The sequence below is a fragment of the Plecotus auritus genome (genome assembly GCF_963455305.1).
Source record: "Plecotus auritus genome assembly, chromosome: 4".
Lineage (NCBI taxonomy): Eukaryota > Metazoa > Chordata > Mammalia > Chiroptera > Vespertilionidae > Plecotus > Plecotus auritus.
This window is the reverse complement of record NC_137775.1, coordinates 46,699,165-46,726,834: the sequence shown is the minus strand read 5'-3', so window position 1 is coordinate 46,726,834 and position 27,670 is coordinate 46,699,165. Positions and strand designations below refer to the sequence as shown.

Sequence of the window (27,670 nt, the reverse complement as noted above, 5' to 3'; positions counted from 1 at the left end):
GCTGCGGGGTGAGTTATGAGCTCAACAGTAGCTGGAGAAATAAATGATGTGCCCAGAGTTCACACATCGTCCATCCCCTCCTCCCCATAAACTTACACTCACCCGCTGAAGGGAGGGGAGGAGCCCAGGGCTTGTGAGGAAGGTGAGGGGGCTGCAGAAAACACAGTGGCCCTTAAGGTAGCCACCCGGACCAGCCTAGCCAACAACTAGACTCCAGCCAGAGTCTTCACCAGTGCTCTCTTTAAAAATAACAAGTTGGCTAAAACAGTTTACTTTTTGTTCCTCCCTTTTATTTATCCTGAGATTTATAATTTGTGGAGTTAGCACTTAAATAAGAAAGCTTGGTCTCTTAAAAAGAAAAACAAAACGACAGAATCCCCTCTGGGCCTGGCCAGCGTGCCTGCCCAGGGTCTGTAGGACACAGATGAGGGCCCTGGCCTGACAACTCCCCGGGCTCTGGGGTCCCTCTCTGTGCCTACCCAGGAACTCGGACCTACTATTCTCTTCATCCCAAGATTACAGGCAGCCCCACAAGCAGCACCATATGCTTCTTCTGATCAAACAGCCAGCGACATTGGCACTGATAATTGATGAGACCCGCTAGAAATCACGCAGAAAGGGAGCCCACTGAGACCGCAGGGGCTGACAAATCACTGCTAATAATCCTGTTAGGAACAGAGGGAACAGCGGAGTTCGAAATAGCTTTATTTTTATAAAGTAGGCGCTGACAGTATAAAAGACAACGAGATCTCTTTTTTAAACATAAGGCAGTGTAGCATCATAATTATTTTCCTACTAGCAATTCTCAGCAGAGTTTGAATGGGAAATGTGGTTTTTAATATATGTTTCCTCCTTTTTTTCTTTTTGGTCATTACTTTTTAGGTACTTTAGGTTTTTATTCCTTTCCTCCTATGATTTCCAGGGTCAGATGAGGCTATTAAAGGAACTGCTTTAAGACAAAACAAGTATAACACTACCTATAGTTTTAGGGTAAAATTTAACTATAATTTGAAATTTTTCCTTTGGTACCCCTGACTATTTTGGAGCATGTTTTGCAAGATTTTGATTCAGATAATAACTGTTAGTCAAGATCAAGCAAATTGAAAACTCCAAACCAAATAATGACTATTTCCTTTCCAGTATTCTCTTAAAAGAAAACAAACCCCATATTCAAAATCAACAATAACATAAACCTCTCTGGGTCAAATAAGAAGTTCTGCTTTGTAAACAAACAGGGTGCTTTCTCTTGGATTTTTGTTTACTTGGCATTCTCTCCTTTACATTCCAAATCCCCTCCCTCAGAAAAGGCATATCTAAAATGTATATATTTTAAATCTGTTGATGTTATTTGAATGGGGGTAAAGAAAAGATGGGGAAGTAGGAGAGAGAAGTGTCCTTTTCCCAGTGAGTATAAGTGGTTTTATACAGGAGAATGTTTTTTGAAGGCTGCTCCGTTCTCACACAGCGAATCTTCATAATCCAAATACCCATTTTTAAACCATGTCAACAACTCTGCTCAGCTATTCTAACTTCTAGGCCTTATAAGATAACTTGGGCTAGCCATCTTAATTCAATCTTATGTATTTCGGGACTAGCCTATTATCTCAGAGATAATATCAAACCCAGGGTTGCAAATCACATGCTCCAGAGTTAGCTTCAGAACCTGTGACTATCTCAAAAACTCAAGATAAATTTGCTATCAGCAGCCAAAGAGATTGGGTAAATTCAGGACATATTTGTTCATGAACATGCTTGCTCCTCAACTGAAAAATTATAAACAGAGAGAAATTATTATCTAGTTTAGTTAGCTTCATTTACACAGGGTCTATCTATACATAGCAAAAATATAAGAATTTGGCGGTGTTCCTGCCTTCTCCTAGATACAATTCTAATGAGAGGAATGAAAAATAGTCATGTTTGGATTAGTAGTACTTTCAATTGAGCCCCGTATCTGAAGTGTTGACAAAAGCAACGTTGGGCTACTTCCCAACCAAACATATCTGATGGACTGAACAGAACGTATTAATGGGGACGTAGAGAGAGCCACAGAAAGGCAAGAGGATTTCTGAGTTCAGAGAGGTCCTTAGTCAAGCAGCCGTGCTAAACTTCCCTTTGCAGAGTGTGTGTGAAAGAAAGTATGAATGTACTTCTCTGCCCGTATGGTGGCTGGCAAGCCCTCTACCCTTCTGTCTGAAATTCCATCTGGGCAAAGTCACTTACCTTCCGGGAACACTACTCTCATTTTGAGATAGCTGGTTGTGAGTCTGATTATGGATGCTTTGTCCAGCTGCGAGGTGATAGCCGAGGGCAAAGGCAGTAACTTAGCCAGTTCATAAAATTCGCTGTTTTCCTTCTCCCTCCTAGTCCGGGCAGCATTTTTGGACTTCTCTTTCATCGTGTCTCGCTCCCCCTTTCTTCTTACAACATACGCTCCACAGATTCATCCAAAACCAAAATAAACTTTCAATTAGAGATCATTTTTTTTGGCAAAAAAAAAAATGTAAAGCAGACATTGAATGAAAAGACTGCAGTCTTTGCTTCGGTGTATTGGTGGTGGTAAAAGACCAACGCAGAGAACAGAAAATATTTTCTTTAAAAATACGGGATGCAAAGATAGGAAACCTGCCGATCCGGAGCAATCGGGGGCGATCCTAGTAGTTTTTTCTGGATGTCAAATGCCAGCAGTACCCCGAAGGAGCCAGCCTTTTCTTCGGTTCCGCGCTGCGAACCCCGGTCCCTGGAAAAGCGACATAATAATCCCCGACGTTTGTTCTTCAGGCCCCCGGCACTGGGGACGGCTCCGAGCCCTTCTGGGGAGAACAGGGAAGCCGGCGACTCTTTCAGGGCACTGTGAAGACAACAGCATCAGAGCGTCAGAGACCTGCGGCTCCGCGAGCACTCACGCCCGCCCCCGGGCTCCGGAGAGGGCCTGGCTTTCCTCGGTATTTGTGTTTGTTTTCAAAGTGCGGAGAAATCAGCTGGGAGACTGAGCCCCTCGCGAGGAACGCTCGCTCGCATTCCCGCACCCAGGCCCACCGCACTCTCCAGCCCCCTGGGAAGCGGCCCAAACCACAAAACGCCCGTTTTCAGGAGACCCCCGGCCACCGGGGCCCGCGGCCGCGCCGCGTGCAGGCGCACGTCCCGGGAAGCAGGTCTCCGCAATCCGGATTCCTCCACAGCGCGGCGGCTGCCTTCCAGGACCCCCGCTCGGGCAGATCCGGAACTTGGCTAGCTCTCTAACTTGGATGTGAAGTCTCGGGGATTCCTCAAAAAGTGGCACTTACACATCGAGTCCCTCGGGACTCCCGAGCCGACCCAGCGCTCTCCCTGCCCAGCAGGGGCGGCACCACGCCGGGCCGGCAGCGCCAGGTTAACAGGTGGCACGTTCGCGACAGCCCCTCGCAGGCACGGGGGTGGGGGGCGGTCCGGCCTCTGCCTCAGCCGTGGAGCTGCGGTGCCACTGGGCAGGCGCGGGGTGTGGGCCGCTTCACCTACCTTCAGTCCCCGCCGGCGGCCAAGAGTGCGGAGGCGCCCGCCTCTTCATTACACTCATGTCTACAGTCCAACTGGGCAACTCCGCGGGCCTCTCGGCTTCCCACCGGCAGAGAGGAGCAGAGCGCCCGGCTCCCTTTCCTCTCTGGGTCAAGAACTGGGGGAGGGGTGCGTGGGAGGATGGGGATGCGGGCTTTGGGACGCGTGAGGTGGTGTTAGAATCCTCCTCCTCGGTAGTTGCTACGAAGCCAGTATTATTCCTAATTGGAAGCCGAAAACGCCCCCCCGCCCCCCCGTAACTTCTTTATACCTTTCGGGGTTTAGCTTCAACTTCACTCCCGGACTCCCTTTCTCCCGCCCTCCCTTCATGGCATTCACAGACCTCCTCGCTTCCGATTGGTCGGGCGCGCCTCCGGGAACGGCGCTCATTGGCCAAACGAGCTGAGTGACGCGCTGCTCCCCGCGCGTCCCCGCTCCAGGCTGGCAGCCTTGCCACCCGCGCTGCCGCCGCGCTCCTAACCAGCCCGGGGCACCGGTGTCTGTGCTCACCCGCAGCCGCGGCTGCTTCGAGCCTCCCGTGCTTTGCGGGTGACGTGCAGGACCCGCTGTCCCCGCGATCCCTGGGGTCAGGAGGCTAAGCCTTGGGCCCCGAGCGCGGGCTCCTAAGTGCCCGGGATGCCCGCAAGCGCCCGGCTGCGTCCCGGGGCCGCAGAGGTCAGGCGGGGGTGGGGAGTGGCTGGGGCTCCAGGCTGGCCAAGGAGGGAGTCGGCGGGCGAGCTTTGCCCCAGGGCGGACCCGGCGGCCTCGCCCTTCCCGCGAGCAAGTTGCGGGGCCCGAGGGGCGCTGCGGGCCGGGCCGGTGTTGGGCTTTCTTTTCTCTTTCACGTTTCTCTGAAACCATGGCGACACCGAATTCATCGCCAGGGAGATAAATATATGTCTTTCAATGAATCCCAAAGGCGAGTGTCCTTTTCGAAATGGGTAGAGCTTGGGGGCGGATTGGTTCCCGGTGGAGAGCGCAGCGGCGGGTTTTCCGCCGGGAGGTGGATAGGGCCGCTGGAGGAGAGGAGGTCACGTTTCAGGCCCAAATGGAGCAGACCTCTCACATACCCGCTGTGTTACATGGGAACGAAGACTTTTGTTGGGTTTTGTTTCAGAAAACAAGTCCAACAGGAGTATTCCTTACAGAGAGGATACAGTCTCCGCGAATGAATTTAAAGCATTCACAATCCCCCCCAGGAGCCTTTTGAACAAACTCCTTTAAGTACCACTGCGGACAAATGTTACCTCGGAGAGACCTTCCCGTTTGAATTGCCTTCTCTCTGCCATCTGAGGAAAGACAACAGACAGCAACGGGGCAAGTTGACCTGTCCCCCAAGACAATGCTGCTTGCGGGCCCCTCCCTGCCGGCGCGACGCCCCGCTTTGTTTGCGGGCTGCAGGGTGCGCTGGGGGCGGCTGTTCCCGCGGCCGTAAAAGAGGGCGAACGCAGCAACGCCGCACGCGTCCTCTCCCCTGGGCTCGAACTGCCGCTGAGAAAACAACCCTGAAGAGGGCTGTGTGCCATTCTGCGGAGGCTCGGGGCCACTTGAGGAGTGTTTGTTAGAAAATACAGACATCTGCCACGTCCTTGCCGCCTCCGACGGCAGTAAGCTCTCAGACAACCAGGCTTTCTGGGCGTACTTACACATCTGGGGGACACCTGGCAAGGGAGGTGAACATGCGGGACAGAGAGAAAGAATAAGAAGGAAAAAAAACAAAACTACACACGGAGATTTTGTAGGTGTTTCAAAACCGGAACCAAGCTAATGGGCTATCATCTAGAGCAGAAGCTGTAGCCCCTTAGAGACCTGGTTCTGGGCGGTTCCGACCACCCTGCCCTGTTGTCTCAACAAGAGCTGAGTAGGAATACAGAAAACTGTTATGGCTCCCGTATGGACAAGATTCTAGGAAGACCAGATAAGACCAAGTCCCTACGACAGGTCGAGAGGGGTGTATGTTTGCAGAAAGTGCAAGGACCTTCCGGGACCCTTCTTCCCCCACCTCCAGCCTGGGCAGATCTGAGGGGTAAAATGGGACTGAGTGCCAGGGGGTGCAGTGACGCTTTAGGGGCGAGGAGTGGTTTTCTATTCCGACTGTGTTCTAGAGAGGATTTCAGTGAAGCCTGCGGTTGCTTTAACCCCCATCTCTACTTCCCACAACGGGCAGGTGTGTTCGTGCCTCCTCTGGAGTCTGAAACCCCTGCCACGGCAGGAACGCTGCGGATCAGGCGGGGCCTCACTCCCGTGCAGGGGGCCTTTCACCTGGAAGAAAGGCAGGATTTTTGCCTTGAGAAGCAAGATGAGCAAAATGAGTCTGGAAGTCCTTACGCCCAAGGCGATCCCGGGGGACCAGGCGGTCTGCACCACCGTCCCAAGGAAGCTCGGTTGTTGATGAACCGAGTAAAAGTCCTTTAATAAACAAATGAATGCACCGCCACGTGGTGCCGGCCCCCTCGCTAAGTCCTCCGCACACAACAGCCTGAGACGCGTTTACCCAGCGAGTGAATTAGCATGGCGACGGAACACCTGTTTTTCTAATCTTTGAACCTAGGCTGTAGCGGGAACGAGGCTCCTCCACTCCCCGCCAGGGCGCCCCCGCCACGACCCCGCCCTCTGCCCCGCACGCGCCCCCAGCCAGCCTGGGGCGTGAACCGGAACCTCAGGTGCCTCCCAAGAGAACTGAGAATTTATGTCGGCCTCTTGCAGGACATTTTAAATAAGTTTCTTGAGACTAAGAGGCAAATTCTACCCACCTCTTTGTCAATATAAGGGAGAAAGACCCAGGAAAGAAAAAGACGCGCACACGCAGCCCACCCACCCACCCTAGACAGGGATCCTCAGGGGTCCAGGCCTCCCCTCCCCTGCGGGGGCGCCTGGGCGCGCAGCCCTTTGGCCCTGGGGCACAGTCTACGCAGCCCCGGAACGCACTTCTAACGTGGGAAGATGCAGGAACCGATTTATAAGCATCTTGCTCCTCCACAGTCCCGCACCCCAACACACACACACTAGGAGGGCAAACAGCCCAGAGCAGTGGTCGGCAAACCGCGGCTCGCGAGCCACATGCGACCACTGGCCCAGAGCGACCTCAACGTGGTGCCCCTGGGAATCGTTTCCATCTTAGGGGCGACTTCGGATGGAGCCCGCCTCTGCTGGCCTGGACGCCGCCACCACATGTCGGACCCGGGGGATCCTAAAACCAACTTGTCTGTGTGCGCCCGGAACCAAGAAGAGGGAGCCTCCTAGGGCCGCTTGAACCTCTCCCAACGTCGGAAAAGCCCAGACTGGAAAAGCTGAACCCCTGGGTTATAAAAGGCCAGGCGAACGCCCAGCGGAATCCCGGTGCGGTCTCAGCGTGCGGCCGACCAGGGCACGTTGTGGTGCCAACCCCTGCTTGTACAAAGCATACAGGCACGGATTTTACTCAGTGGCCAAAGGCAGGATGAAGGATATATTTATAATCAAGATGCAAAAAGATATTCGCTTAAATATCTCAGTATGTTACATCCAGATGTTCACCCTCTACCACTGGAAAGGAGAATTTTTCTAGGGAAATACTAGTGTCTAGGGAAAGACTAATGTTGTTGTCTTCCATGTATGTATGTGAATCCTGCTCTAGCCCATTTTATTACTACATGTAGACTTTGTGGTGTCCAGGCAGAAACAAGAGCCCCTTAAATCTTTAACCCAGTGGGGAAGGTCTGCGAGTAAACAAAGGATAGGATGAACCTCCAAAAAGTCAGGACATATTTAATATTTTAAAAATTGCAGTAACTATTACTTATTTGAGTAGGATGTTTTGGAAATTATAAGATACTGTACTCCAAAAAAAAATAGCCCTCTAGTGAGGTACTGCTCAGGCACCTGACTTACTGACCACTGAAACGTAAAAAAAAAAAAAAAAAAAAAAGTTTCAGTGATTACACACTGGGGGAAAAAGGGGAGAAAAGACACCAAGTTGAAAAAATAAGATTGGCAACTGCAGGTAAGGTTGTTATATAGTTTCTCTTAATATTCTGGATAATATTTTCCACCCAGATTTTGATACTGTGGTCTAATAGACCTTGAATTCGCCACTTAGAAAACGGAGTGCTTCTTAAATTGGGCACTCTTCGAAAGAACTGGAAAACTCCGATGCTGAGCCTTCTGAGGACAGGAGGCCACGGGGGCCTGCTGCTCCACAGGCACTTTTTACACTTTTCCTTTCCAAAAACCCAGCTAGGAATTATGTGTGGGTGATTCATCAAAGTTGGGCACAGAAGCACAGCCAAAGTGATCAAAAGTTGAAGATCAGCGTTGGTTTGAGACCTTGGGTTGAAAGACACTTGGATCCCTCAGTCCAAATCATGTGGTGTGTGCACTTCAGCAGCTCAGGCCAGGGTAGCGCTGGGGAGTGGAGGTGGGGTGGCCAGAAAGGGGCAAAGTGGGGTCAGTGGCCTCAAAAAGAGTGAGGGGTATCTCAGATTTTGGTGGATCCAGAGGGTGTGTGCTTCGCTCCTTCCACCTTTGAGAGCCTTGGGATTAGGTCTCTATAGAGTTTCCCCTTTTCTGAGCGCCAACTTTGTACCTGGGACCAATGTACCCAGGGACTATGCAGTGAGCGCTTGAAGAGGACCCCCTCGCCCTCCACCCTCCAGGAGTGGGGAAGGCATTCTCAGAGGCAGATCTCTCTAATCCATAAACAGAGGACCCAGATCTGGCCAAGCCTCCAGTCACTTGGGGTGAGGGAGTGGGGAAGTACTGCTTTTAAGTATGGACCTTCGAGACCCACTCTGATTAGGAATCAGAAATGCCTGTTGGACTAGGGCAGTGGTCGGCAAACTCATTAGTCAACAGAGCCAAATATCAACAGTACAACGATTGAAATTTCTTTTGAGAGCCAAATTTTTTAAACTTAAACTTCTTCTAACGCCACTTCTTCAAAATAGACTCACCCAGGCCATGGTATTTTGTGGAAGAGCCACACTCAAGGGGCCAAAGAGCCGTATGTGGCTCGCGAGCCGCAGTTTGCCGACCACAGGACTAGGAAATTGGCATTCGGTAAGTGTGGGAGGAGAGGGGTGATACAACACCAGGCAGCTCTGGCAGGAGCAGGGTGAGAAGGAGCTCAGAGCCAGAGGGGCGTGGCAGCCACCTCCCCCTCCTCTCCCCCCCCCCCCCCCACACACGAAGTGACTTTACCCAGGGGCACGGTCTGACTGATGATGCTGTGCCTCCAAAGCTGCCGCCAGAGCCTGCCCTCCTGGCATTCCCGGGAAGTACCTCTGTGCTGGCCTGGGCCTTGGACCAAGTGCTTCCAGTGGCTGCGGCATTTGGGGCACATTTCTGAGTCCCGCCCTCGCTCTCAACTCATCACCTTTGGGCTGGGACATGAGGATCTGCCCTTGAAAACCTGGGCGCCAGTTGCTCCTGGTGGTTTTGTAACTTGAGCGTGCATTGGAATTGCCCGGAGGGCCTGTTAAAACACATTGCTGCCCCCACTCGCAGCGTTTACCTGCAGATCTGGGGTGGGTCTCCATAATTTGCCTTCTAACAAGTTTCCCGGTAATGCTGATGCTGCTAGTCAGGGAACCACACTTGGTAAATCGAAGTTTTAGTCTGCTTTGTCAAGGCTTGTCTTGGGAGAAGACTGTCTGGAGGGAAAAGATTTGAAGTGATACTCCTGCTATTGCAGGACCTGGGGCATATGGCATAAACTCACATGACAGTCAACTTGAGATTAGAGATGAGGCTCATGGCCGTACTGGGGTTGGGCCTCTGAAGATGGGTCATTCCTGCCTCCTTAGCAGAGATGATGATGGCCTTAGGATAGAGAGGAGGTTCCCTGGAACCTAGCCAGGCCACCCTTCAGTGGGGAGTTTGGCTTTAGAAGGGCAGGGAAGTGTTCGGGGCATCCCCAGAAAGTTTCAGGGACCCAGCAGGGCTATAGGGAAGAAGTCAAGAGGGTTGGGTCAAGACCATGGGTAGAATACACTGGAAAAATAGCTGATAAGCACTGGTTTTCCTTTCTGCCCCCAAATCATTACCTAATTTTGTCAGAGTACTTAAGCATGAAGAGTCCATGATATGTGTAGTGTTGGTGCAGGGGAGCAGTTCCTGGAGGAAGAGGGCCTGCTTGTGCCCACTGGACCTCTGATGGTTTGGCCTCCTGTGTGGGACATTATGGACATTATGACTGCCAGTCCTTGAGCACTTTGGTCATGTTTTTATGTGCCTTTTCCACCATAAAAATATTAAAGATTATATTTTATAATTGGGTTGGTATAAAGGTGAATGTAATTCAGGCTGGATTCATTATCATATATTCATTATGCTTATATTTATTTGTTTCTTCTGATTGTAAAAGAAATGGAAATATTTTGTGAACTCCTAAAACTATCATGGGCCCTAGACACTGTGCCTATTGTGACAAAATGGATAGGTCAGTGCTACTCTTAGGTACACCGGGGAGCATGGGGATGCTGGGCGTGCCTTTTCCCAGCTGTGGCTCCTAAGCATCTTCAGGAAGCCTGGAGAGAGGTTTGATACCAGGATATGTATCTGTGAGTCCCAGCTCTATCCTGGTGTGACACTGGCCAGAGCATCAGCACTCCCACTGCACAGACCCTCCATCCTGCTGTAGTCATGTCCTAGGTGAGACCCTAAAGCTGGGTGGAAAATCCCAACAGATCAGGTTATCAGCACCATTCCTTATCTTAACACCTGGCCTGCTTCATTTTTTTAAAAAAAATTATTATTATTACCTGGAGAGCAAATTATTAAATGAAATCCAATTTTACAAGGCTCTGCAAACCAAGCAAATGCATCTTTGGGCTGCCAGCTGGCGTCTGCTGCTCTACAACTATTTAACTTTTTATTACCTTTCTGGAGTTGCTTTATATATATTCAAGCAAACATCAACAGTGATATTTCACAGACTGTTCTGTACCATGTTTTGTTTTTTTTCACTTGCCATGACAGCTTCCTCACCCTTTCTTTCCTAAACATCTGAATAGCATTCCATTTTAAGGAAATATCAGTATAAGTTAACCTATCATCCAATGAGGGCATTTAGGTTGTGTCCCATCATTGCTATCACAAACAACACAGCAGTGAAGAACACTGTACACATGTCATTTCTCTGTGTACAAGTGTAACCACTGGACAGATTCCCGAAGGTGCAGTGGCTAGGTCAAGGGCATGTGGATTTGTACTCCTAATAGATACTGACAGATTGTCCACTAAGAGTTGTTCCAATTGGCACTCCCATCAGCAATGTGGGAGGGGTGAATGCCTCTCCACAGACTTGCAATAAAGCATCTTATCACATTTTTTTTGTTTGTCAATCTGATAAGTGAAAAAAATCATCTGCGTTTAGACTGTTTTTCTTTCATTGTGGAGGTTGAAACAACTATTCATATGCATAGGGGCCTTTTGAATGTCTCTCCCATCATCGTCTTTCCACAAACATTTGAGGGTGGGCCCTTTGGGCATGGAAGTGGGTTAAGGTCCCTGGGTGGGAGGAAGAGCTGGGACTTGGCTTTTAATGGAGATGAGGGTTTCTTGAACCCATGGGGTAGAGCTCACTAGAACAGTGGGAAGTGGAGACCATCAGAAATACAGGGTCAAGGTTCTGGAGTCCTCTACTAACACTTTTTCCTCATATGAAACATTTAATACTGTACTGGTATAATACCAACCAGAGAAGATAAATGTGCAAATGCGATTTTAATGTGTCTTCATCCAACAGATCTCCTGACTAATTATGATAAATTATATTATACATATGTTAAAATAGTGGTTAATTTATGGATTCTGTATGTTTTGAAATTCAGTTGTCCCAAGTTGATATTTGATCACTATGTTTTTGTATTTTACCTACAAACACATGGGGACTTAACCACAAAAACAGCTCAAGTATTAACATATGCCAACCAATCACTTCTCATGATTTAAACAAATAACTTGGAGGAAACAAGGGAATAGATTCATTCTGGCAGCAGCTTCACAGGAGGAAAAGCTGTAATGGTCTGGTTAAGAATCTAAATAAAAATGATACATTGGAGGAAACAGAGGAAAACCAGGGTACTGTAAATGCGCAGCCTATCCTGGTTCAAATCTGCTTTAATATTTATTTTCACTCCTGGAGATCCAATAACTTGTTTGTGAAGCTAAGTGTCATCATGTATTCTCCTGGAATAATCAGAGTCATAGAAAAGAAACCATGATAGCAATGGGATTGTTTTACTCCAAACCAGACAGCCATATAAATGTGTGTTAAAGGTGATGTTAACTCTGTTTAAAATGTGTAATTTCTTATTCATTTTAGGGCTTGAGTATATTAGAATTATTAACATAGTTTTATATCAGATCTCTCTCTGTCCCTCCCTCCCCCTCATCCTACCCCCCATAAGAAAGACATGATAATGAGAAACTATTCCAGCAGGAGGAGCTGGTTTAGAAACAAATGGATTCCATGGCAACTCCTGACTCTACATGACTTCTAATAACTGGCATTTCAGTTGGAAATTGTCTATGTGATATTCTGTCCAACGCTGGTGCTTTATGTGGGGTTTTCCCTAGTTTACATCTCAGAAAAGGAGTCTTAACCTCCAGTTTCATGAATAAGCAGCAGCAGCAGCAGCAATATATATCACCACCTAACCATGATGCAGCCAGTGATTTGTCAAGTGTTTCTGGTTCCAATTTTCAGACTAGCTGACAGAGATGAACAATGAATGAGAAATGTCCAGAGCTGGTGTCACATAGTGTAGAAAATCTGGGAGGTGTGTTCCACTGCAAATTGACAGAGTCAAATGTTCTCATTCAACTCAAGAGAGTGTGTGCTTCAGGCCCTAGACAGCAGGTCATGCATGTTGGGCTGTGAGCCACAGAGCACTGCACTGGGAAAGGAAAAGCTAAACATGGACAAAATTGCCAGAGTTCCCCCTTCCTCATTAACCAAAACAGTCTGAGCTGGTCTTGGAGCTGAATTGATCTGCTGATCTCCCAATGAGTATCCACACCACTATCATGGTGACAAGTAAAAAAATATATAAAAAGATGAGTTTTATAAAACCTGATGTCTTAAGTATTGTATAGCTTTTACTGGGACTCAGGAAAAAATTTTGTTATGCAAGGGTCAAGTGATTGCTTTTAGAGACACTGCAGTCCAGTGTAAAGGCGAGGAGGAGCTCAGCTTGTGTTTCTGGACTTGTTCTAAACTTCGGGGTCCAGTTCGGGAGATTGTACCCGACCTGGGAAAATCAAGAGTAAAATTCAGCAGTGACTCAGCCCAGTGTCCTACCCAGAGAAGGTGTTTTTTTCTAATTTGTTTAAAGGCACTGTAACGTATAGCACCTGCCCAGCCCGTACTACCCTCCTTGTTGATTCTGAGCTTTTGTGACACATGTCTAAGAATGGTTATTAAGATGCATTGGAAACAATCATGCCTGGGTTTTGGTGGTTAATGAGTGACCAGCAAATAATGTTTTATTCCAACAAAGTGCAAAAGTGGCAGTGACACAGCAAATTTGTTTAGTGAGGGTATGCTCCAGAGAAAGTGTGAGAGTGAAAAAGGAATGCTACTGTGATGAAGAAAAAGAGAGGATGAGTAACATTTTGCAAAAGAAGTTGACATTGACATGTACAAAATGATCTGAAAATTGATTGGTCAAAATCAGGAAAATGGCTTAAAATAGCTGAGTATGTTTATTTTAAAAACTCTATTTACTAAACAATTAATTTATGCATTTAAAAATAACTTTTAAAAATCACATTCAGTTTGACTAATTGGAAATTGGAGGAAAGGTATAAACCCACTGTAGACCCATAATATTTAACAGTATTATTATACTATAATGATTATAATACTACTAGTAGCCCTGCACACGAATACGTGAGCCAGTAGCTAGCTGCAGCCCTCCAGTAGTTCTCCACCCGCTGCTCCACCCTCCTATAGCTCCCCCTGCTCCCCTCCCCCCACCCCCCTCATAACTTGCTGCCCTGCCCCCTCCTATAGCTCTCCACCACAGGCTTGTAGCTCGCTGCCCCACCCTCCTGCTGATCTGTGATCCAGTTGTTACGTGGTCAGTAGTTACGTGTCAAGACGTAACAACCATTTGCATATTACATCTTTATTATATAGGTTAACTACAGCAGTTGTCCAGTGATCAGCAATGCTGCAGCTTACAGAGGCCCTCACATCTTTCTAGAATGAGTTGAAACCTGACCAACTTTCAGGTTGTTTCAGTGTTGGAAGCACCAGTGCTGGGAGCAGCGTGTGGAGGGCTCTCAGTGGCGGGGAAGAGCCTCCCTGGTTCCCAGCTGCTCCAAGAGTTCAGCATGGGAGGAATTTGTTGGAATTTCTATGGATTGGTATTCCTCAGTATTTCTGTGAGGAAGGGGTCAGGTGGCATTTCTCCATGTTCCACAGGAAGGCTGAAGGACATTGTGCTGAGTAACTTCTCCAGAACCACTCAGGAATAAAGTATTCCCAGACTTTCCCTTGAAAAGTGATTGGAACTTTTAGCAAGTAAGACCAAGTACAAAGGAGTTATGTGTATTGAAAATAATGAGAGCAACTCAAGGGGCAAATATGCTCACAAAACCAAGGAGCAGAAGTATCTCTGGGCTGAAAGGAGAGGAGCTTTCTCGCTGGCCTGGATTTCTTCTTGAAGCTTTTCTTAGCTTCATGTTGAAATCATTATAGATTTACAGGACATTGCAAAGAAATGTACAGGAAGTCTGGTGCACCCTGCACCCAGCCTGCCCAGTGTTAACATCTTGTATAACATGTAGTACATTTCAATGCCAGGAAGTTCACATTGGCACAATCTACAGAACTTATTCAGGTTTCTCCAATTATACATGTGGTCCTCCCCACCCTCCTCACCCACCCTCTCTCATTATATGCAGTTTTGTCACCTGTTTAACTTAGTGTAACCACCACCCTAATTAAGATACAGAGCTTAACATCACTTCAAGTTTTCTTTATACTACCCTTTATAGCCACACCTGTTCCTTCCCCCACCCCATCCCTAGTCCCTCGCAACCACTAATCTGTTTTGTAGCTCTATAATCTTATTATTTTTATAATTTTGTATAAATGGAATCATATAAGTTATAACCTTTGAGATTGGTGCTTTTGCTCAGCATACCTCCCTTGAAGTTCATTCAAGTGGTTACGTGCATCAATAGTTCATTCCTTCTTATTTCTAAATGATATTTCATGGTATGGCAGTACCCTAGTTTGTTTAACCACTCAGCCACTGAAGGGCATTTGGGTGGTTTCCAGTTTGGGGATATTATGTATAGAGACACTATGAACATTTGTATACACGTTTTTGTTATGTTTTCATTTCTCTGGGCTAGACACCCAAGAATACAACTGCCGGGTTGTATGGGAAGTCCATTTTTAAGTTTTAAAAGAAACTGCCAAACTATTTTCCAGAGTGAGTGTACCATTCTACATTCCTACCAATGAGGTATGAGCAATCTAGTTTCTCCACATCCTTGCCAGCTTTTGATGTTATCATTATTTTATTTTGTGACAGTCTGATATTGGCATGCTGTTAATTTGCATCTCCCTAATGGTTAATGATGTTGAACATCTCACCATGTGCTTATTTGCCATCTCTATATTCCCTCCGATAAAATGTCTGTTCATGTTCTTAATGCATTTTTAAATTGGGTCCTTCTTTTTTACTATTACATTTTGAGAGTTTGAATTTTGGACATATTTGAAGGTAAATCTAGCAGGGCTTTATCATTAATTGAGTGTGGGAGAAAGAGAGAGAAGGAAGACTTCAAGGATAAAGTTAGAACATGGCATAAATGTGACCCAGAGTACAGAATGAGAATAGAGAGTTAATAGAAAGAGCCAACAAAAGACAACAAAAAAGGTCAGTTCAGTCTTTGTGTGTGTGTGTGTGTGTGGGGGGGAGGTTTAACAGTATTTATAAAATTTTTAAAATGTATTTTTATGCTTTTCTCCAAAACTTTTTTCCTTTTTAGGAATTTATCATTCAGAGATACTTGCACATGTGCACAGTTACATGTAAAGGGATTTCATCACAGAACTACAGTTTATAATTGTGAAAGGCAGAAACAACCTAACTACCCACCAATAGGGGAATGGTACATCCAAATTATACCGTTTGAACTGAGTGGCTTAGATACATAAAGCTCTCCAAGGTACATTGTTAAATGAAAAAAGATACAGTGGCAGAAGGCTATGTGAAGTGGTGAAGAAAGTTCTCTATGCACACTCACATATCCACATATATGTAAATCCACAGGAATAGGTCTGGAATATGGAACTCTTGAAAGGAACAAGAAATGAGTGTACTCTCTTTATATGTTTAAGCAGGCATTTAATACTGTTCTAATTAAATACATTTACAAAGATTGGATTATATAGAAAGATGTTTTAACAGTAGGGTAGAAGGATCGTTCCTTGTTAATAAACCAGCTTCCCCAGAGGCTGCAGAAAGCCCTGAGCTGCTCTCTAGGACTACCCTCCCCCCCCCTCCCCCCGCCCCCCCCCCCCCCCCCCCGCCCTGCCCCGTGGTTAGGGAGTTCATCTGAGTGAGCTGGGGCAGCTGAGGCCTCTCTATTCAGAAAGGCTCTGGAAAAACTGGCTGGGGCTCCCTTGTGAGTGAGAAATCCCACTGTGCCCAGGTCCTGGATCATTTTGCTGCGTTCTGCCTTATGTTGGGGGCAGCACAGAATGGCAGAGACAGGACTTGGAATCCAAAGAGTGGGGCTCCAGCCTCGACCGCCATTCCCCGCTATGTCTGAGCTTTCTGTGTCCTCATCTGCGAAATCAGGGGCAACTTTGCATGTGGAAGGCCCCTGGGCTGTCAGGGCTCGCAAGACAGGAACCTCTCTCCCCACTCCAAGCCTGGGGAAGGAGGGGGGCTATGTTGTAGGGACTCCAGAAATACATTTTGAATAAACGCATTCAGTGCAATTCCATGAGGTGTTTTTGCAGATGAATCAGACTGAGTATTTTGTGAAATTCTGTGGGGTTTCTTTTTTTCATTATAAGTTTATGTGAGAATGCTATTTCTGGATCCATTTAGGTTTCTTGCTTTCCTTCTTTAAATTTCACTTTCATCTCCATCACCAGTGACATTTGTTTGCAAGGGCACTCAAGGACAGAATGCCAGCAGTATAAGTTTGCCCTCTATAGGTGGACATTTTCATTACAAGTGTTTTCCTGTGACTTAGATAGTGGTCTAACAAAACCCAAAACCAAAATGCCCCAGTGATTTCTACTCTAAACGTACCTCCATATATTTGCTTTTGTTATTCCCATAACCATTGATATGAATTAGGATCACTAGCAATGATTTTTTGTGATTATAAACCAGTGTAAAACTGTAGCTTTATGAAAATTTATCTTAAATGTTACATTGGTATTTTTCATATTTAATCAATTTAACAGTATTTATAAAAATATAAAAGATTGGATTTTATAATATAAAGATTGAGTTTCTTCAGAAAAATTTTAAAAATCTAGATTACTCTGCCCTACTACTTGTATTACAAGTGAAAGCACAGGCCTGTACGGGTACAAACCATCATCCCTACAGTTCAATAATTCTGGGCAGTGGAAAGGACACAGCCTTGTTTTATGATATCTGAGCTCCACCTGATCATGACCTGGTCTCTGAGCATCCATTTTCACATCTATGAATGAAGTGATTAGATTAGATTTTCTGTGAAGTTTCTTCTAGCTCTAATAAGCTAGAGTCTATGGCTAAAACTAATTACAATAGTGATATCTAACATTTATTAAGGCCATATTACCTGTCAGGTGCTGGGTTAAACACTCTACCTTGATCTGCTTGACAAATCTATGCAGTAGGTACCACTATTACAAGTAAAGTAAACTGAGAAAGATTAAGTAACTTGCCCTAAATTGCTAGGTGTTAGGGCAGAATTTTAACATGGACAATCTGACTCCCGAGGCCGCTATGCCTCTAGCCATTGTACTATCTATCTAAATAAGTGTTGTCCCTTTTCATATACAGTATTCCCTTTGGAAGTCCACCCTTATATTCCAATGATGCTGCCACTACTATTTTTGGAATGCTCCTTTTTAAAAAAATATTTTTTTTTATTGATTTCAGATAGGAAGGGGGAGGGAGAAAGAGAGATAGAAACATCAATGATGAAAGAGAATCATTGATTAGCTGCCTCCTGCAGGCCCACACTGGGGATCGAGCCCACAACCTGGGCATATGCCCTAGACCAGGAATCGAATCATGACCTCCTGGTTCATAGGTCAATGCTTAACCACTGAGCCACTCTGGCCGGGCTGGAGTGCTCTTTTAATGTACAAACTAGTCCAAACTGTTGGGTTAATTTGAATCAAACAAGAAAGTTGGTCTTACTGATGGTTCGATACCTCCAAAATGAGCAAGTGATTGGATTAACATTTTTTTTTTTGTGGAGCCATCTACATCCAACATATATGAAGTACCTAATTCTGGGTCCATTTAAGTTTCTTGTTTTCTTATAAGAAAACACCCTGTGCTGTTTGGAAGAGATGTGGGGACTCACAAGAGTCAAGAAAGGGAGCCACCAGCCAAGCCACCGTGTTTGTGAAAGAGGAGTGGGGTGTGGGCAAGACAAGGCATGGAGTGTAGGCAAGGCAGAGTTTGGAAAGTGCAGGTGGGTTTGACCAGAGAGGAGGGCTTGTCTCCGGAATCAGTGAGAAGGAACGTTGAAGTGTGTAGAGTGGAGGAGGGTCTGTGTAATGAGGAACTGCTGAGGGCAGGTGTCTAGGAAAGCCCTTCTATATCCTGCAGCAAGCTCCCTAGGTGATGGCCTTTCCTTCCAGTGTATCTGCCATCACCCCATTCCCATGGCTATCGACATTTACTTCTCTTTTGAGACCTCCAGACCCTCCAGATCTGCATCCATATTGCATGCTGACACAGCCACCTACTTTCGGGGACTCAGACTCATGTGCCCACGAAACTTATCTGTTACTCCTGGGTTTCCCATTTCAGGTCATGGCCTCAACATGCTCAAAACCAACAGCATCAACTCCTAAAAGACATTACCAGACTTCCCCTTTTCTCCCTTTCCCACATCCCACCAACCACCAAGTCCTGCCACAGGTGCACCTTTCCTGAGTCGAGCATGCGGACTTTCAGGTCACACGAACTTGAGTTCAAATGCTGACACTGTCATTATTAGCTGTGAGTCCTTGGCCAAGACATAATCTAACTGAAGCTCATTTTCACCATCTGTAAAATGAGTAAATGAGATAATGTACATAAGAGAACCTTGCTTCAGGTCTGTATGAATCAGAAGTATTATTATGGCAACATGCATCCTTGATTAGTCAATAAATGTCCATTGGATTGAAAGTTTCTGAACAATTTTATATAACTGTGTGCTAGTTATTTGCACCTCACTCCCAACCACCCTCCCCCAGCAGATCCATGCTCTACCCTTTCCACACTGCTCTATGCTCCAGACATTGAATCTCTTCAGAGTATCTCGGAGGGAAGCTGGACTCCCACTAGCTACTGGTTGACTTTAACCAGAGGAACAGCCATTGGACAATGGAGGGGGGCGGGGAGGTGAGAGGTCAGACAGTTTATTGCCTTGTCCTCTTCCTGCCATGGCTTCGATGGTGGTTGTGTTCTCTAAGCCCCAGATCTGGGGGGCAGCCCCTCTTTTACAGCCTTAGCTCTCACCAGTTTAGAGGTCCCCCCTCCCCTTGCCCTTTTAGATCTGGGAGTGGTAAGGGCTTCTTACTCTGGCTAGTCCCTAAGTGCTGCAACCCTGTTCCACTTCTGCACAGTCCCTTCATTAAACTCTTCTCAGTTAAACCCTGTGAGTGTTCCCATCTGTTTTTATTACAGTCTGTTTGGGACAAGGTGCAAATGGCCTTTTGGACAGGACAATCTGGCAGTGGCCCACAGGATCGATAACAGGGATAATATCTATCTGGAGAGAAAGTGTAGATGAGGGATAGGCTAGCAAGGCAGTGAAGTGAGGTGGGAAGAAGTGGCAGGTGGAAAATCACTCTCCTTTGCTGTGCTGAGCACCTTCCTCTGCTACAGGCTACCCTGTCGTGTTGAGATACCATGTGTGTTTACTGTCTGCTTTTTTAGCTGACGGTCTGGAGAAGTGAAAGACAAATCTGAGGAACTGAGCATCTGATGGGCAAACATAGTGCCAATGAAACCCTGTTTTGCCTGCTCTAGCCCAACCTCAGGACTAGTTGTAGTAGATCCTGTATTTAATTGGGACTATAGAAGTCTTTGTTTCTTTCCCAGCAAAAATCAAATATGTACTCTCTATGTTCCCTGAGCATTTCACAGACACCCCAGCTTAGGATTGACTGTGTTGACTTTGAGGTAGGGACAAATCAACTGGGTTCGGCTTTGGATTACTCTGCCCTAGCTCTGAGGAAGTCCCTTTGGATGTCTGGGTTTGGGGGCTGGCTGGGGTAGATCTGGATGAGAGTGAAGCCCCATGAATTCTAAGCTGTGTAGAGTCCATGCACAGGGCAGATGAGAACAGAAACAGCTTTGAAGTGAGTGACTTGTAGAAGGGGGAAGTAGAGCCATAAGAGGAAGATGGTAGAGCTGGGGGCTCACCCCTGTCAAGATGTCACAGTGCAGAGGGGAGGAGGGTAAGACTGGCTTTCTCACCCACGCTGCCTTTATGCCTCTTAGTCCTTTACATAATTCTGGCTCTGCAGAGGTGTACAATCAATGTTAGTTGGTAAATAAAGTACACCATCCACTGCTTATGCTGTTGAATTGACTAAGGTAGTATTTCTAATGAGAGACATCGGAATGTTTTTTTTTTCTTCTGTAAAAATGTCCATACAGTTTTGAGTTTTATCTTCTTGCCTCTTTTAGGGATTATTAAGGATGATTGACAAGATACAATTTCATTTGGGCAGGATCCATGATGGGTTCATTATTGAGTTTCCTTAGGACCTAGAATACGATTGACACTCACAAAATACTTGTGACATGATATGATTCAGGCAGGCTGGAGAATGAGGTCACTCTATCTGTATCTCAGCAAAGATGCTACTCTGTGATGGACAACTTTCCCATCATAAGCTTGGGATTTGAGTTAAATGAGACTTTCCTAACTGAAGCATGCTTTGCACTCTGTGCTCTTCCCTCTGGCTTCGTTTTGCTTTCCTCCTCCATTTCTTATTGGCAGAAGCAGACCTTGCCCTGGACAATGTGCGCCCTTAGCAGGAGCCCTGGAGCAGGCCCTTCTGTTGTGTCCTCCACGTCCAGCATGGATTTTCTCCCTTGTCTTTTCCCTGGCTCTGCCCAATGGATTGTAAAGACTGGCCTAATCGATTCCTGGATTAAAATGATGGCCTGAGAATTCCGTGATAATCACAAGAGGAGAGCAGGACCCTGCCCCAAGTAAACTCTTCCCTCTTTGTTTTTCATGTTTTGATCTTATGAGCCTTGACTAGGCTCCATTGAAAACAATGGCAACCTCTTCAAAGGGGACTATCAAGCCCTTTAAATGGGCTAATTATGCTCCAGTTCCCACCATCTATCCGCCCTTGACAAGCTCTAGTAGAAGTCAACAGGTGGTTGTCCAAATATAAATGAAAAGGCTTAACTCTGAAACAGGGCTGTCTGAGGGGATTTTTAGGAGACTTTACTCTGTGGTTTTGGCAGTGACCCTGTATTTCTTTGCCAGTGTATAGAGAAATTTGACCTGTGTCACTCAAAGTTAGTGATTTTTTATCACTACTGTCTTCACATAAGACCTACCCATTCTTTCTCATACCCCCAAAACTCAAAAATAAAAAGAAGAAAGAGAGAGAGAGAGAGAGAGAGAGAGAGAGAGAGAGAGAGAGAGAGAGAGAGGAAACAAAGGGAAGGCAATGATACAGGAACATTTGGTGAGTCTATATTTTATTCCCTTATTAAAGTCACATTTATAGGTATTAAAAACAGAGGGCATTTTGATGTGGGCAGAGTGGGAGGAGAGGTGTTTTGCAATCAGATTTCTCTCAATAAAATTTGCAGACAATACTATGACAAATTATTAGAGTTATCTGTAGAAACAACATTTATTTAAGTTACTGCCAGCTTCTCAAGGAGGATTGAGAAATAAATAACGGGGCGGGGGGGCAGAGAAAGGAAGGACCATAGGATATCATCTTTCTAGTTTAGCCTTAATTTTCTTTGATATGCTCTCTTTCTTTACCTCTTAGGCAGCCAACCACCACAGACAGGCCATGTGATCCTACAGAAAAATATTGACCCCAGGCAAAACCCATTTTCCAAAGCAGATTCTGTGTGTTTCAAAGTGGTAGCAAATTTGTCAGTAGAATGTACCATGCAGAAACATTGCAAATTTAGGGATTTAATTCAGAATCTAACTCTACATTCTTCATCTTCCTTGGGAAATAGTTTGAGACTACTTTAGAAGAATAACCTGTCTTCTCTTCCTATTTTAGTAAGTCATCCTGGGTGTTTAGTAATTCCATGAAATCACTTAAAAGAGATAAATATAACAGCTTTTTAAAATCTAGGGGCAGAAAGCTTTGATTACATAAATAAAAAATATACATCAAAGATCAGCTTACATATATGACATTAAAAAGTTATATGACTCAAATAGAAATCCCCAGGTAAACATCAGGGACAAAGGTAAACACTCACATTAATCTCTAAGTAATGCACTCAGCTTACATACATGACATTAATAACTAAGTTATGTGAATCAAATAAAAATCCCTACATAAACATCAGTGACAAAGGTCAACACTCACATTAATAGGAGGCCAGTGTGGAGTCCTTCATCCTCCTTCTTGACCAGGGGAGGGAAACCTGGCCCCCCAGTCCCAAATATCCAGCTGGGTCAGTAAGCAGGACACCTGCACTTAGGAGCTGCCATCTGAAAGGCTCTTTGCAAGCAGCTCCCTGTGACTCGTAACTTGGGTTTTCTAAGATGCCTGAGGCTCCTCCTCCGAGAGCTCTCCTGCGATATGGCCCAAGGGAACACACACCCTGTTTTAGCCTGATGCCAATTTCAGATGGGCTGGGGACAGCTGACCTCTGTAGAACAGGCACCCCTCGTAGCCTGGGTGACTCCACTGTGTTCCCAAACACCAAGATCCCATCTCAGCCTGCTACTGCGGAGCCTCAGCATCTGGTGGAGCAGGGAAGACGCTCACGTGCTTTCTTTTCTGTTGGAGAAAAGGGGCAGGCTTGGACCACAAGGAGGTGAACAGAGGCCACAAATGAATCCAGAGAGACCATCATTTGGAACTGACTTGGTCCCTTTTCTTGCGGTATCTACCAACCTTGATATGGAGAAGTTGCCACAGGAACGGAGCAAAAGGCATTTACAAACATAGTGAGTGTAGAACGATTTTGTTCCTCAGCCCTTGTTATGGGATGGCAGACGTTAGCACTTGATAACATGGATGGTCGAGCTCTTCTGAAGTGAATGTCTCCTAATGAGCTTCAAATTAGAGAGGAGAGGAGACCTGGCTAACCTCCACATGCTATTGGCATCAGAAACATGGTAGTTACAATTTAGCACTTATCTTAAGAGCTTATGAATGTCAAAGAATGTTGTAAACTGAAGAATAAGTCCATCTAGCAAATCTACAGTGGCCCCTCTACTGGCTAATTAGTTCTGTGGGTTCTAAGAGAACTAATTTTCTACATTAAATGAAAAAAAAAAAATGACTGATGCCAGGAGAAAGGGGAAAAAGTACCATCAAGTTGTAAATGTCTAATTAAAACTTTGTGAAAAGCAGCTAGCAAGAACTAGCTTGAGCTTGAATACTATGATTTAAGCTCAAAAAGAGAAGAGAATGACTTCATCCATCTTGGGAAGGTAAACTCCTACTCCCACAGGCTGCCTTTGTGTGAAACACTTTTTCAAACTCCTCTTTGGGAGACTGTTTTCAGAATCAATTACTCCAAAATCATAGTTTTTTTTTTTTAAATATATTTTATTGATTTTTTACAGAGAGGAAGGAAGAGGGATAGAGAGTTAGAAACATCGATGAGAGAGAAACATCGATCAGCTGCCTCCTGCACACCCCCCACTGGGGATGTGCCCGCAGCCAAGTTACGTGCCCTTGACCGGAATCGAACCTGGGACCTTTCAGTCCACAGGCTGACGCTCTATCCACTGAGCCAAACCGGTTTTGGCGTTTTGTTTTGTTTTTGACCAAAGATGCTTTTACCTGACTGACCTTGTTAATTTTTGGCCATTCAAGAAATCAAATTCTCTCTCAGAGAACAAATGTTTGCCACCACTGAGGAGAATGTACCTCAGGTTCTGAAGGGAATTCTGAAAGGAAGTTTCAAAAGCCTTTAGGCAATTGCATTGTTGAAATAAGCACAGTCTACTGCCATTACTCTGAAGTAAATAATATCCATTCAGGTGCAATTGGAGGATTTGCTAAAAGTCAGAATGCTTTAAATCACACCTTATAAATTTCAAAATGAGATTCATGAAAGTCATTTTTAACCAAAGGAGGATTGCTAAAATGTGTACAATTCTTTTTAAGATATAAGAGGAAAGTGCAAATCTTTTCTCTTCCCCTTCAGAACACACTGGCCTGTTAAGACTCTCACACTTAGTGTTTATGAAAAGATCTACAATACCTGCCATGTCATAAGAACTAACACAAATTATTTCCCCATTTTTATTTTTCATTCATTCTGCTTCCCTATCTTGCAATTTTTTATCACTAAATCTTAGAGATTTTTGACTTATTTTTCTTGAAATTTCTTTCTTAATGATAGTTCTCAGGCAGTCAGGAAGGTAGGGTCCATTTAGGGGAAAGGAAGGGAACAAACCCTAAAGGGATTGAGAAAAGTCTGAAGTCCTAAGATATCCTATTAATTCTATTTTCAAGATATCTTTCTCACAGAATTTCCCAGATGTCTACTAATAGTAGTAATATGAGAGCATAAGTGGACTAAGCTCAGAATCCTTGTTCCATCCCTCCCCCTCCCTGACCTCCAGCCATTGCCTGGTCTCTGAAAGTCACATTGACATCTCAGGAACCATTGGAAAATTTTCAAAGCCCCAAAGTTTTCCAAAGTGCTGACTTAGGAAGCTGGACTGCTTGGTGTGCATTTATAGAACTTTTCCACCAGGTTTCCTATTCATGTGGTGAAGCAATCAATATGGATGAAGTGACTGTATAAAGCTCTGATCCTTGCCTCATTATGAAATCACCACCTCAGCTACACACAGATCAAGCACACCTGGGACCTCACAGGGTATTTGGGGGAAGGAGGTGGGATGCGGTGGGAGGGCAGGTGGTGGTGGTGTCTTGGAAATAAAGAACATTCATCTCTTTAAAAGTCACTGGGATATCAGGGCAAGCAGGGTTGTCCTCTATGACAGCGCGGTGAGGGGATAGGGTTTGAGGCAGGAAGGTCTGTGCCAGGGCCTCATCAGCTGCTCCATCCTCCACTCCCAGACTAATGTTTTGAGTTGCGAAGGGTGGAGGACATGGACAGCCACTGTGCTTAGTGCCTGCATTTTGGGGAGCCCACATTCCACATGTGAGCTCGAAGCAGCCAATCTTCAAGGTCAGTGCACTTGTTGAACAGTGTGACTAGGTTAGACACTTTGGGGTCAGAGGTTCAAATTCCTCCCGATATATTAAGTCCATGTCCTTGAGAGACTTACATAGCTTCTCTGGGTGTCTTAGCGCAGAATGAGGAGGAATGCCAGCCTCACAGAGTTGCTGAGAAGACTTGAAACAGTAGGGAAATAGCATGTGTGGGCACTTGCTTTATACTTATCCCCTACTGGTCCCTAATATTGAACCCCTATGACAACTTTGAAATCAGCATATAGCTGGTAGTAAAAGTAAGTAGTAAAGACGTAGTTTGCTACCAGGCCTGTCTGACTCCAAGTCCTGTGTCTTTTCTGCTACCCCGTAGTACTCAGTAAATGTTAAATTCTCTTCCAGAAGATCCCTTAAAGCTAGAGTGAATGGCAGGGCAACAAGGGAGCAGGAGGCTGGGGGATGGAGACAGACTCAGTAATGGTCTGTGGAAGGCACTGGTGCTTTGTGGGGACGTGCTGGCAAAAGAAAGATGTGTTTTCAAACCCATGTCCTTAATACCAGCCAAGGTCAACCCGAGAACAATTTGCAGTGGAAAATTACACCCGGCAAATTCCGCAGCCCGATCCTAATTAGGAGCTAACCTCTCTTATTAGGTGAACTTTTTCTTTATTCCTTCGCTGTGGAGAATGGACTGTCATTTGTTAATGAAATAGCATGCTAATATATGTCGTCTTATAATTTGTGGATGATCAAGAGAAAATGTTCTTTCATAAGAAAAATAGGGCTTTTATTTCCCACTTTTTGTTTTTAATCCTTTCAAAATAGTCCTTTAAACATGCTCTTTTGGCCTCATAATAAAGGAGTGAGGAATGAGACCACCTACTTCTTCCAGAGCCTTCTTTCGCATTTACCCATTTGTTCGGTCTCGTGGTTTTGCAGTTTCAATTCAGCCATCGTTTATTCGGATCTCAGAGGACGCTGAACGACTCTCTGAAGCAGAGGTTACAGCGCCAAAGAAACTTACGACCAAATGCAATCAAGGCAGATACACATGTAGACAAGGGAGACATAATAGGGGTAAAAATACCCCAGACCGTGCAGATGTATAACCCAGGCCTGATGCCACTCCAGGGTCCTGCTTGCTGCTCTGGACTCTTTCATCTCACAGGGCCTCTGAGCAGGGATGAGTAATAGTTACGGAGGTGCTAGAAACGAACCAGACGCCCTGACTTTTCCTGGTCCTAATGTCTCTCCTTTCTAGTCACACTGGCTGCTTAGATTCTGGGCGCTGCCTCTTACTTGGAAGGCACTTGGAAGTGACGTGCTTCTCCTGACAGGTATCCACCAGCAGCGTGCAGGAGCCAGGTCAGCAGGAGGACTCACTGAGCTGTGCCCTGCTCAGGGGAAGGCTTGGGAGTAAAAGCTGAAGACAACGTGGTCCCTGCCCTGGAGGGAGCTGTTCTCCACTGGGCCGGACAGACTCGCAGACAGACAATTTTAGCAGTGGGGACAGGTGCAGCCATGGAGGGAGGGAGGGGGAGGGGAGAGCAGGGAATGGGCACTTTGCCTGCTGAAGGAGATGCCTCCACGCTGAGATTTGAGGATGAGCCACAAAGCCTACAGCGACACAGGCCACGAAGGTCAAGAAGGCCACAAAGACCCCGGGGGCCTTCTAAGCATGGAAACCAATTGAGCCAAGGCGTGGAGGTGCGGTCAGTATAAGGGAAATAAAAGTAATGAGGCAATTTCGGCTGGCGTGGCTCAGTGGTTGAGCGTCGACCTATGAACCAGGAGGTTATGGTTCGATTCCCAGTCGAGGAGCATGCCTAGGTTGTGAGCTCGATGCCCAGTTTGGGGTGTGTAAGAGGCAGCTGATCAATGATTCTCTCGCATCGTTTATCTTCTACCTCTGTCTCCCTCTCCCTTCCTCTCTGAAATCAATAAAAATAAATAAATAAATAAATAAAAGCAATGAGGCAAAACGAGAGGCATCGGATTTAAGGCAGAGGCCACAGTGCCTATACAGAGCTACAGAGAGGGTTTGTATGAGTTTCCTGGGGCTGCCATACCCCATACCAAGTTCCCCAAACTAGGTAGCTTAGAACAACAGAAATCCATTGTGTCACAATTCTGTTGGCTGGAAGCCTGAAAGCCAGGTGCTGGCAGGGCCACTCCCTCTGAAGCCTGCTGGAGGGGATCCTTCCTGGCCTCTCCCAGCTCGGCCATCCCATATGTACCTTGACTCCAATCGCTGCCTTCTCTACAGGCATCCTCCCGTGTCTCTTCACGTCATCTTGCCTCTATGTCGGTCTCTGTTCAAATTCCCCTTTTAATAAGAACACCAGCCATATTGGATTAGAGCCCAACTTAAGGCTCTAATTTTAACTTGATTACCTTGGTAAAGACCTATTTCCAAACATGGTGACATTTTCAGGCATTGGGGGGGTTGAACTTCAACATAATCTTTTTTTGGGGAAGAGGGGATGAAACAATTCAACCCATAACAGGGATGAAAGGAAAGAAATTACCTTGAGATTTTTTTTGAAGTACAAAAATAAAATTCCTTTCCCAGAAAGTCTTAAGTTTTTCTTT

At 45.8% G+C, this 27,670-nt stretch overlaps 1 protein-coding gene across 1 annotated transcript in view; it reads right to left on the bottom strand.

The window, feature by feature from the left end:
• The window catches only part of SIM1 (SIM bHLH transcription factor 1), a gene marked incomplete at its 3' end in the record, with an annotated part of 73,300 nt that extends 69,459 nt beyond the window's left edge, over positions 1-3,841 (bottom strand). Inside the window, exons 1-2 of the mRNA XM_080664666.1 lie at positions 3,803-3,841; positions 2,221-2,848 (exon numbers count right to left, since the gene is read on the bottom strand). Coding sequence (XP_080520792.1) covers positions 2,221-2,395 — 175 coding nt within the window. The 5' untranslated portion in view covers positions 2,396-2,848; positions 3,803-3,841. The remainder of the gene's footprint in view (positions 1-2,220; positions 2,849-3,802) is intronic.
• Positions 3,842-27,670: the final 23,829 nt, after the last annotated feature.